Genomic DNA, 12,561 nt, shown 5'->3' on the forward strand with positions numbered 1-12,561 from the left:
AGGCTTCTACCTATGAATCAAGGCAATGGATGTGGCCAATAAGTCTACCATGTTTGAATTTGTTTTGCTGGGGCTCTCTAATTCCTGGGAACTACAGATGGTTTTCTTTATGGTGTTTTCATTGCTTTATGTGGCAACAATGGTGGGTAACAGCCTCATAGTCATCACAGTTATAGTGGACCCTCACCTACACTCCCCTATGTATTTCCTGCTTACCAATCTTTCAATCATTGATATGTCTCTTGCTTCTTTTGCCACCCCAAAGATGATTACAGATTACCTAACAAGTCACAAAACCATCTCTTTTGATGGCTGCCTTACCCAGATATTCTTTCTCCACCTTTTCACTGGCACCGAGATCATCTTACTCATGGCCATGTCCTTTGATAGGTATATTGCAATATGCAAGCCCCTGCACTATGCTTCAATCATTAGTCCTCAGGTGTGTGTTGCTCTCGTGGTGGCTTCCTGGATTGTGGGAATCATGCATTCAATGAGTCAGGTCATATTTGCCCTCACGTTACCATTCTGTGGTCCCAATGAGGTAGACAGCTTTTTCTGTGACCTTCCTGTGGTGTTCCAATTGGCTTGTGTGGATACTTATGTTCTGGGCCTCTTTATGATCTCAACAAGTGGCATAATTGCGTTGTCCTGCTTTATTGTTTTATTTAATTCATATATTATTGTCCTGGTTACTGTGAAGCATCATTCTTCTCGAGGATCATCTAAGGCCCTTTCTACTTGTACAGCTCATTTCATCGTTGTCTTCTTGTTCTTTGGGCCATGCATCTTCATCTACATGTGGCCACTAAGCAGCTTTCTCACAGACAAGATCCTGTCTGTGTTTTATACCATCTTTACTCCCATTCTGAACCCAATAATCTATACTTTGAGGAATCAAGATGTAAAGATAGCCATAAGGAAACTAAAAAATAGGTTTCTAAATTTTAATAAGGCAATGCCATCATAGTTTTCTGACACAGAACATTAGTCACAATGTTAGGCTCTTCTTTCTAGAGGGTTCTTATCAAATTGTAATTGCCAAGAATTTGTGAGGGCTCAAGTTCAGTGCATTTTGAAACTATTCTCATGAATGTGAATGTGTTCAAAACACATTTGGAATTTCAGAAAAGCAAGTTAATGAAAACAATTTATTCTAGAAACAAGGACTATAAAAATGTCAGGAGCGATAGCTCCAGTTAGGACATTCAATATCAATAATCAATTAACTGGAAAAGAAGACCAAGGAATGAGGAGAAGAAATACAGATTAAAGCAGAACTAGAAGATTATGACTATTACACACAGTTAGCAATTGAGTCACTCAGTGAGATGCTCCTAAAGTATGACAAGTAGCAAGATTCCTATAATCCTTAGGAACTCCATACTGCTATAGGATCTTAGCCTCTGACAGAGAAGCAATGATTTTCCACATACTTTCCCAAGCCACTCCTACTTAACATTTAAACCAACTTGTGATATCTTCTATTAAAGAAAACTCTAGATATATTTTATTACGAATGTTAATGATGTCCATAAAAATGCTGTAAGTGTAGCAATCTTTACCAACCACTTTTAGTTCATCATCAAAGCAATACAGTCATATATTTCTTTCCGATAATGCAGAATGAATAGAGAGGCTGGAGAATTCTGCAAATCAGAAAATATGAAATGAGTTGCAGATCAGTACACTTTGTTTTGTACAGACACTATGGTTGCTTAATTCCTAAGGAGTTAAAACTACAATTAAGTTAAGAGACACAGCTTATAATAGTTGAATTTATGGAGGGTTCACGCTTTCATTTTAAAGTGTGATATTACTTTGCATTTTGGTTGTTTTTTTCTTGAAATATTTGGATTTAAAAATAATGAATCTGCATTTAGTAATACATTGTCAATGTAATAAGTAAGTTTTAGTACACAAATAGGTTTTGTTACTATTTTAAATAAGCCTGGTAGGGTTAATATTAGCTTTAATGTATACAAAGTATTACTGTCACCTGCTGGTACTTACTGGAATCGCAAGTATTGACAGAGTAATAATAATTCTGTATACTCTGCTTTGCAAATCATCTTTAAATGATGGCAAACATTCATGAGTTAACTGTTATTTAGAATTTTCTAAATGATATTGATATAATATAGTGTCTTATATATGATCCAACATGAATCCACAAATATATTGCAACCACAGTATTTGATAATATCAAGTTGTTATTTTCTGGTATGATTAATGGAGAAAACAAATGAAATGCATTTATTATCATTTACGAAAGATAATTAAAACAGAAAATTCTTAGATGTTCATTTTAAGCCAAGTTATAAAAGGAATGTATTTTTTCTTCGTCAGTTTGTGTTTTCTTTGTTAACGTACTAACCAAATAAGGAAAAAACTAACAGCTTGAAGGTCTGTGATATTGTGTTTAAAGCCTGAGCAGTTTTGAAATTATTAAATAATAATGTCTACAGTATTAACATAAGATAAAACATGCTTATGTAAGTGCAAAATTAGCATAATTCTATTTTAAATAGGGATACAAATAGGCCAGATTAGGTTTGGAGTGTGCACTTTCTCTTGGTTGCAGTTATATGTACAGATATGTTCAGATTCAAGGACTTTGTTCATGTAGAATGTTTTAGCTGGTATTTAAAAATGCTATAAATAATTCTTTTATTTGATATATTTATTTGTCCAGGGAGTATTTTCAAAGCTGTGTTGCTTTTTGCAATATAAAACTGTGGACTCTTTTGGAAGAGATGCTATTGATTTTCAGTGCTTTTGTGGAGAATTCTAAAACTCAAGAACATTTGCCAAAATACCCTCCAACGTGTAGCTGATCAGCAGACAACTGTATAAGGCAAGTCAATAATGAGATTAAGAAGTTGGAGTGATAGTAAAGTTCTGTAGCTGATAATAAAAAGGATTACAGAAAGCCGTTGGGGGACTTCCATATGTACATGGAACTATCTACCACATTTCTTGGTGGCTTAGTGTGAGGAGTCAATATTCATGGTACCTCTGCATGTTATACAAACACTTAAAAATCTTAGGACTTTAGGACTCATGGTGGATGGTTTTATCAACATATCTCTTAGACAAGATGCTGACACTCTTTTTTTTTTTTTTTTTTTTTTTTTTCCGGAGTCTTGCTCTGTCACCCAGGCTGGGGTGCAGTGGCAAGATCTAGACTCACTGCAAGCTCTGTCTCCCAGGTTCAGGCCAGTCTCCTGTCTCAGCCTCCCAAGTAGCTGGGACTACAGGCCCCCACCACCACGTCCAGTTAATTTTTGTATTTTTGGTAGAGACAGGGTTTCACCATGTTAGCCAGGATGGTCTTGATCTCCTGACCTCGTGATCCGCCTGCCTCGGCCTCCCAAAGTGCTGGGATTACAGGCGTGAGCCCCCGCGCCCGGCCGATACTGACACTCTTTTACCAAGGATAACTGTAGTGACATGGCCATGGACTCGTTAAGCAATAATAAGGATGGTGCCAGCTGCCACCAGAGTTTCCAGAGACAGAGGTGATGTTCTGCAGAGAATACAAGATAAGCTGACAAGTATAATTTTAAGTGATCTGCACCATCTACAATAACACAACGGAGGGAGTTCTGGAGCATTTATAATAAGACTATGTTGACAAGCAACTTCATCTTCCTCTATGTGTTTAGGAAGCCATGAAGCTTGACAATAATTGAATGAGGATGGAAAAACTGTTAAAAATCAGGTATAGATAAAAACAGATAAAGTGTAAATTTTAATTTGTGAAGGAACGGGATATATGTAATAGCAATAAAAACTACAAATTATGTTTGTTTCTAAAAATGCTTAAGAAAACTTTAGAATACTATATGGTATAATGACGGTGGATTTACCATAAAGCTAGTAAAGCTTAAGTTTTAGAACTCCTCCTTTGCATGGATTTCCTCCAAGGCCCTAGAATGGAACCTAACAACCTTTTATTAGTTATTTTGATTTTTTTTCTTCCCTGAAACAGGTGTCCTCGAACTGTATAAGGTTTAGGCCTAGCTTGTCCAACCCCATGGCCTGCAGGTTGCATGTGGCCCCGGAGATGGCTTTAAATTCAGCCCAACATAAATTTGTAACCTTTCTTAAAACATTATGAGATTTTCTTGTGATTTTTTTTTTAAAGTTCATCAGCTATCCTTAGTGTCAGTGTATTTTATGTATGGTCCAAGACAATTCTTCCAATGTGGCCCAGAGAAGCCAAAAGATTGGACACCCCTGCTTTAAAAGGCTCTGAAGTATCTAATGTGTAGTTTTAAAAGTCTTAGACTCTGGTTTCTTTCTTTCTTTCTTTTTTTTTTTAAAACCAGTGTTTAATACTACTTCTACTGCTAGTGGTGTAAACTTAAGCTAAATACTTAATGCCTCTTAGCTTCAGTTTCTACATCCGTTAAAGGAGGTAATAGTGGTCTCTACACCACAGAGTTATTTGAGGCATAAAAGAAGTAAATAATATAAAGCATATAGTTGTCAAAAAATGTTAGTTATTATAACATTCTGTGTGATAACCTCTGGATATCTTTGTTTATGGGATGTGATAGTCTCTTGAGCTAACAATTGACTTGTTTAATTTAAAAGGTAAATTTTTATTTATATGTTTTAAATATTCATGTCTGTATATGTGTGTGTAAATGTTCATGTCTGTATATGTGTGTCAGTATTAATTTGAAAAATTGAAAGTAACTTCCACTAGAAAATTACATTGGTTCGTACATTAGTTAAAGCTTCTGGAAACTTGTTTTTCTGTCAATTCACAATTGTCATTAATCAAGAGAAGTATCAAGTTGTTGTTTAATCATTATGCTATTACTTCCTTACAATGAATAAATATTAAATTGGTTTATTGATTTTAGGATGAATTTACATTACAATTGTTGTCAGAATAAGAATGATGTTTGACTCATATTATTAAAGTGAAGAGATAGGCAGATGGATAGATTAGTAGATAGATAAAGTTTCATATTATATGAATTGTCTTATGTGAAGTATTTTTCTGCATTGATAAGGGCTTAGGATAATGTGATCACTGGATTATGTTACTATATAGAAGTTCTTGGTAAAATTCTATTATTTGTGCATATCCAGACTCTTTAGGAAAGTATTTTCAAATTTAAAAAACTACCAGTGAATCTCTTCTCTACACGTGAGTTTTTAAACAACTCAGTTAAAGTAAATTGTTGAGAGAGTTGGAGTAATCCTCTTATCCCCCTATTATTTCCCTGATATTATTTTCCATGATTTTCGGATGTGTGTGCCAATTGAAAAACGGTGAGAAGAAAACAGCCAGGGAAATCTAATTCATGTGAACTTCATGCATGTGCTCTCAGATGCCAATGAAATCCACTAAGCAACTTGATAGTTTTTCAGTTTATAAGTTTCTGTTACGCTTTGTTGTTTGGAATTATTTTTAGTGCTCTTGGTTACACCTATGAGGTAAATATGCACAAATTATTCCGGAGTATGTAGGACCAACACTCAAATGAGATTGAAAATGTGACTGGGATCATTGATTGATGTATTCTGTCTGTATTGTTGCTAATATAACTCAATTGACATGTTTATTTTTTCTGTCTGATTTTTGTAAAACAAACAAATAAATTCCAATATCTGGTATGTACTAAGATATTATACTTTCATTTTTATTTTTTACTCTGATAATTTACACTGCCAATATAAGGAGATTTATACCTATTTTTTAAATTAAAAAATGTTCTCGGACTGGAGGCTCCAGGTTTTTTTCCCCGTTAGCTTTTTTATGACTACTCAATGCAAGACCATTGTTAATTCGCCTATCTATTTTTCTTTACGTTTTAACTGTACTAGGAATCTGAAGCCGTTAACAAAAGCTAGATTTTTCTCCTTTTGCTCACTCCCCACCTGTTAAAGAAAATTTAAAGGAGAGTTTTTTTTTTTTTAGTTTGAGACTAGAAATAGAAATTTAATTAGTAATTTGATTTTATATGATAATATATTTATATCTAAATTTTTTCTTCTTGTTTGAGTATACTTATATTGATTGTCCTACAGTTAAGAAAATAGAAACCATTGGGTAAATTAAGCAGAATTAATACAATGTATTAAATGCTTCTGAATAATTCAAAGACTTACAGGAACATGCATTGGAGGCTGCTACTGGAGCTATTGTGTTCCAGAGCACATTACCCCAGTAATGTGACGTAAGGGCAAAAGGCAAAAAGCCTTGGTGTCATTGCCACTCCATCACCCTCAACACTCTTGAAGGTGGTGAATAGTCACTGGACACAGTTATGGCTGCCACAGTTGCTTTCCCTCACATCTCATCATCATCTTGCTCACCAGCAGCAATTATATCAGTAGATGTCTCTGCCTCACTTGCGCTTTCTAAAGCTCATTTGGTGCATCTAATTGGTGGAATCTACTTTGCATAGAGAAACTTGGCTTAAAAATCAATTTATAGATTTCAAGATTCTTATGCAACAGAAAACATGCTAATAAAGGGTGGATTGGAGGGAGACTCCATCAATCAATCAATATACATTACTTCAATTGTTTTAAATTATAACCCTTTTATTGTAGTATAAAAGCAAGGTAAAGAAAAATACACAAACATGTTTAGCTTAATGAAATATTATAAGGCAAACACCATTATAATCACATCTCAAGTCACAAAATAGAACTTTGTCAGCCACTCCTGAAGTCCTCATATTTGTTCATCTCCATGACAACTCTCTCCTTCCAAAATTAACCATTACCCTGACTTAATACATTCTTTGCATTTCTTTTCAGTTTCATGAAAAAAAAAATATATATATATACACACACTCAAATATACATCCATACACACTCAAACTTAGCCTCATCAACTTTGTTTCCTTTTCTTGTAGCCCACAAGTCTCACTATCACTCTCTCTTCCATTTGTGTATAATTTATCTTTTGAAAAGCCTGAGTTATTTACCATGTAGGGTCTCCCAGAGTCTGAAATATGCTGATTGCATGCTCATGGTACCGTTCAACATGTACTTCTGTCCCTGTATTTTCTGCAAAATGCCTATCCAGTGGCATAATCATATGTAGTTTGATACTTTTTGCAAGACAAATGACAGATGATGTTATATTTTTTCATCCAAAATATCTTGATATCTTGCTGTATCTCTTTTGGGAATGACAGTACTGCTGTTGCTCAAGGCTGCAGCCTATAGTTGATATCTGTAACCATTTTTGTTGGCTGAAGCTTGTTCTCTACTATATTCCTCAGGAAGTCTTGAAGACCCTATTCTCTGAATTTCAGCATGTTAGCAAGTTTCTTTGAAACATAAATGTTTCAAAGTCAATTTTGCTGTAAATTCATTGGCTATTCCTTTATTTTCTTGACTATCTTAAATTGAAATGATGACTGTATTTTTCTTCGCTCACCCTAGCATACCATACAATTAGAAGTTTGGAACTGATGTTTTAATTTTTGAAGGGAGGTATTAATAACCCTTCTGATATTTATATTAGTAGTCTCTCTAAAGTAATTAAATAGGATTCCATTGCACTCAAGAGATTTTTAAAACATTAACATTTCTAAATTTCCTTTAAGTATATTAAAATGTACCTAAATAAAATTGTTCTTCAAGAGTAACATGTAATTGAATCATCAACATATTTATTTAACTTTTCCAATTTTTAAAAGAAAGATACCTCTCTTGCAGCTCAATTGCTTTTTTAATAAAATAAATTTGAATCCCTATTTGTATCCTGGATACCTTTTGGATCTGCCCTCCTCACCTCACATTTCACACATGGAGAAAAAATTCTGCACTCATAAAGCAATTATGCTACAAAAAATGAAATGACTTCTTATCTTAAAGGAAAAGAACAAATTATGAATATATTGTGAAGTAGCTCAAATAAGGTTGAGATTAGTCTTTCTGTGTGTCTGTTTCACTTAAAACTCATGTAACATTTACAAAAACACATTAACATGTAGGCCATAATGTCTTGATAAATACCAGAAAATCGATAATTACAGAAGACATCTAATCACAATGCGATAAAAATAATAAAATGATAAATAGTCCTTCCTTACCCACCCACTGTCCCCCAAAATAAACCCTATACCTTTGGAAAATAAAAAAAAATGCTTTATGCATTAGTCAAAAAGATAATTCAAAAAAATATGTCACTCCTGTAATCCCAGCACTTTGGGAGGCCGAGGTGGGCAGACCACGAAGTCAGGAGATCGAGATCATCCTAGCCAACATTGTGAAACCCCGTCTCTACTAAAAATACAAAAGTTAGTTGGGCATGGTGGTATGTGCCTGTAATCCCAGCTACTCAGGAGGCTGAGGCAGGAGAATTGCTTGAACCAGGGAGTTAGAGGTTGCAGTGAGCCGAGATCATGCCACTGTACTCCAGCCTGGCGGCAGAGTGAGACTCCGTCTCAAAAAAACAAAGAAAAAAAGTTATGGGGCAGTGCATGTTGCTCAGGTGATAGGTGCATCAGGCTTTCACAAATCTCTACTGAATAACTTAGTCATGTAACCAAATACCACCTGCGCCCCAATAACTTATGGAAAAATAAAATTTAAAACTAACATTTTGAACTGAGTAATACAAATAGACTTAATATCAACACTTGTGAAGAAAATGTCTATTCATAAATGTGCAAGTTAAAACATAAGAGAAAACACAGTAAGCTTAGTGTTCTATATATGAAATTAGAAAAAAAATAACTAAACAGGAATAAAGGAAGAGAATGAGAAAAATCATAAATGTAACAGCAGAATATAACGACATTTTCTCCAGCTGTCTTCATGGACGTAGCTTAAGCTTAATGTCAAAACCCTGTGAAGATGCTAGAAGGAGAGTTTTTAGACAATTTTGTTTTTTAATGTAGTACACGTATCTGTTAAGATTTGATTAGGAAAGCTGAATCACTAAGAGTGACATGTAATAAGGAATTGATTATAAGGATTAGATATTACACAATAATAAGAATCACTGGAGAACCCTATGGAAGGCGGCTGCTTCTGAAGCTGGTGGTGCACCTGAAATTGCTTATAGGTTAGTAAGGTAGTGGCTGAAAGAAAAACTAGATATGAAATCTAAAGTCTATCTAGTTGATATTTTCTAATGAACAATCTAGCTGATATTTTCTAGTGACAATTCTAATTTCTTTCTTGGTTTTTAACTATAATTTTTTGAGTTGTTTTGTGGTGGCTCTAGGGATCACAATCTGCATGCTGATTTATCACAATTTACTTCAGATTAATACTAATTTAGTTCCAGTAAAATATAGAAACTTTGCTTCAGTATATCTTCATTTCCTCCCACTTCTTTGTGCTGATATTGTCACATACATTACATTTCATATTTATAAGTAGAAAATAAAGCTTTATAATTATTTTATGCAATTGATTTTCAAATCAGGTTATAGAAGAAAAGAAAAAAGCCTGTTTATATAGGATTTAATATTTACCTACATAGTTAGCTTTACTCATGTTCTTTAATTATTTATGTCGAATGAGGTTACTCCCTGGTGTCTTTTTATTTCAGCTTGAAGAATTTCCTTTAGTATTCCTTGTAGAGAAGATCTAGTAATTGATTATCATTCTCTTTGTTTGAATCCAGGACTATCTTTATTTCACCTTTATTTTTGAAGGATTTTTTTCATTGCTAATATTTTTCTTTCAGTAATTTCAATATGCTATCTTACTGTTTTTTTTTGTTTGTTTGTTTTTTTGAGACGGAGTCTGGCTCTGTCGCCCAGGCTGGAGTGCAGTGGCCGAATCTCAGCTGACTGCAAGCTCCGCCTCCCGAATTTACGCCATTCTCCTGCGTCAGCCTCCCGAGTAGCTGGGACTATAGGCGCCTGCCACCTCGCCTGGCTAGTTTTGTTTTGTTTTGTTTTGTTTTTTGTATTTTTTAGTAGAGACGGGGTTTCACTGTGTTAGCCAGGATGGTCTCGATCTCCTGACCTCGTGATCCGCCCGTCTCGGCCTCCCAAAGGGCTGGGATTACAGGCTTGAGCCACTGTGCCCGGCCTATCTTACTGTTTTTTAACCTCCATTATTTTCCAGTGAAAAGTCACTTGTTAATTTTAATGAGGTTTCTTTATCCTGATGTGTTGCCTTTCTGTTACTGACTTCACAGTTTTCTCTTTGTCTTTCAACAGTTTGAGGATGATAGTCTATAATAGGTATGGATCTTTTTGTGTTTATCTTCTTTAAAGTTTGTTAAGGTTTTGGGATCTGTAAATTAATGTTCATCAATTTTGGGAGGTCTTGAGGTATGTTTTTCAGGTATCACATGTTTTTCTGTGCCTTTCTCTTTGGTCCTTCTGGGACTTCCATTTTGGTCAGTTTGCTATAATTTTACTGTGTCCTGCCAGTCTGTGAAACTCTGTTTATTATTCTTCATACTTTTTTTCTTTTTTTTTTTTTTTCAGATTTGATAATTTCTATTGATCCATCTTCAGGTTTGCTGATTCTTATGGCACCTAAAATTTGGTATCAAATTCCTCTAGTGAATTTTCATTTCACATATTTTATTTTTTCTCTTTAGAATCTCTATTGTTTATTTATGAATTATATTTCTTTATTTTCATTCTCTATTTGGTGAATTATTGTTATTATTATTTCCTTTAATTATTGTTTTCTGATCCAGTCATATCTCTCTTCTTTTTATTTTTTTTCTAATTTTAAAAATATTTTTATTATAGATTCAGGTACCTGTGCTTGTTTGTTACATAGGTATTACATGTGTAATGGTGGGGTTTGGGCTTCTAGTGTACCCATCACCTGAATATTGGATATTGTACCCAGTGAGTAATTTTCAAACCTACCCCCTTCTGAGTCTGTTTTCCCCATCTTTATGTCCATGTGTACCCCTTCTTTAGCGCTAACTTAAAAGTGAGAACATGCAATATTTTTCATGCTTCTGTGTTAATTTACTTAGGATAATGGCCTCCAGCTTCATCCATGTTACTGCAAATGACATTTTATTCTTTTTTTATGGCTATGTAGTAATCCATGGTGTATATATATCACATTTTCTTTATCCCATCAGCTGTTGGTAGACACTTAGGCTGGTTCTATGACTTTGTTGTTGTAAACAGTGCTTCAGTAAACATATGAATGCAAATATATTTTTGATATAATGATTTCTTTTCTTTTGGGTAGACAGCTGGTAGTTGGATTGCGGTGTTGAATGGTAGTTTTATTTTTATTTCTTTGAGATATCTCCATATTGTGCTCCACAGAGATTGAAATTACATTCACACCAACAGTGTATGAGCATTCCCTTTTCTCTGCATCCACACCAGCATCTGTTTTATGACTTTTAATGAAAGCCATTCTGACTAGTGTAAGACGGTATCTCTAGTGGCTTTGATTTGCATTTCTCTGATAATTAGTCATGTTGGGCATTTTTTCATGTGTTTGTTGGCTACTTGTGTTTCTTCTTTGAGAATTGTTTATTCCTGCCTTTTGCCCAGTTTTTGATAAGGTTGTTTGCTTTTTTCTTGTTGAGGTGCTTGAGTTCCTGGTAGATTCTAGATATAAATCTCTGGTTAGAGGCATAATTTGTAAATATCTTTTTCCCATTCTGTAGGTTGTCTGTCTATTCTGTTGATTATTTGTTTTGCTGTGCAGAAGCTTTCTAGTTTGTTTAAGTCCCATTTTCCTATTTTTGTCTTTATTGCAATTGCTTTTGGGGTCTTCATCACAAACTCTTTGCTTAGACCAATGTCCAAAAGAGTTTTTCCAGGTTTTCTTCTAATAATTTTATAGTTTCAGGTCTTACATTTAGGTCTTTAACCCATCTTGGGGTAATTTTTGTATATGGTGAGAGGTAGGGGTCTAGTTTTGTTCTTTCACATATGGCTAGCCAGTTTTCCAAGCACCATTTATTGAATATTTATTGAATAGAGTGTCCTTTCTCAGAACATTGCTTGTTTTTGTTGACTTTACTAAAGAACAACTGGTTACAGGTATGTGACTTTGTTTTTGGGTTCTCTATTCTGTTCTATTGCCTATTTTTGTATCAGTACCATCCTTCTGTAGTTATTACAGTCTCATAGTACAATCTGAAGTCAGACAATGTAATACCTCCATATTAGAGCTTTTTGCTTAGGATTGCTTTGGCTCGTTGGGATTTTTTTTTTTTGTGGTTCCATATGAACTTTAGGACTTTTTTTTCTGATTCTGTGAAGAATGACATTGTAGTTTGATAGGAATTGCATTGAATATGTAGATTGCTTTGGGTAATGAGGTCATTTTAATGATAGTTATTCTTCTAATTCATGAGCATGGAATGTTTTTTCATTTTTTTGTGTCATCTTCAATTTCTTTCATCAGTGTTTTGTAGTTCTCTTTGTAGAGATATTTCACCACCTTGATTAAGTATATTTCTAGGCATTTTATTTTTGCATGTGGCCATTGTAAATGTAATTGAGTTGTTAATTTGGTTCTCAGCTTGAAGATTATAGGTGTATAGAAATGGTACTAGTTTTTGTACATTGATTTTGTATCCTGAGACTCTACTGAAGTTGCTTATCAAGTCTAGGAATCTTC

General features: G+C 34.2%; 1 protein-coding gene across 1 annotated transcript; it reads left to right on the top strand.

Moving 5' to 3' along the window:
* Positions 1 to 1,055, top strand: LOC126959402 (olfactory receptor 4K2). Its single transcript, XM_050798352.1, has one exon. It carries the CDS (start codon positions 26 to 28, stop codon positions 968 to 970), a length of 945 nt encoding a protein of 314 aa, XP_050654309.1. The 5' UTR covers positions 1 to 25; the 3' UTR covers positions 971 to 1,055.
* Positions 1,056 to 12,561: the final 11,506 nt, after the last annotated feature.

The sequence above is a fragment of the Macaca thibetana genome, chromosome 7 (assembly GCF_024542745.1).
Source record: "Macaca thibetana thibetana isolate TM-01 chromosome 7, ASM2454274v1, whole genome shotgun sequence".
Classification (NCBI taxonomy): domain Eukaryota; kingdom Metazoa; phylum Chordata; class Mammalia; order Primates; family Cercopithecidae; genus Macaca; species Macaca thibetana.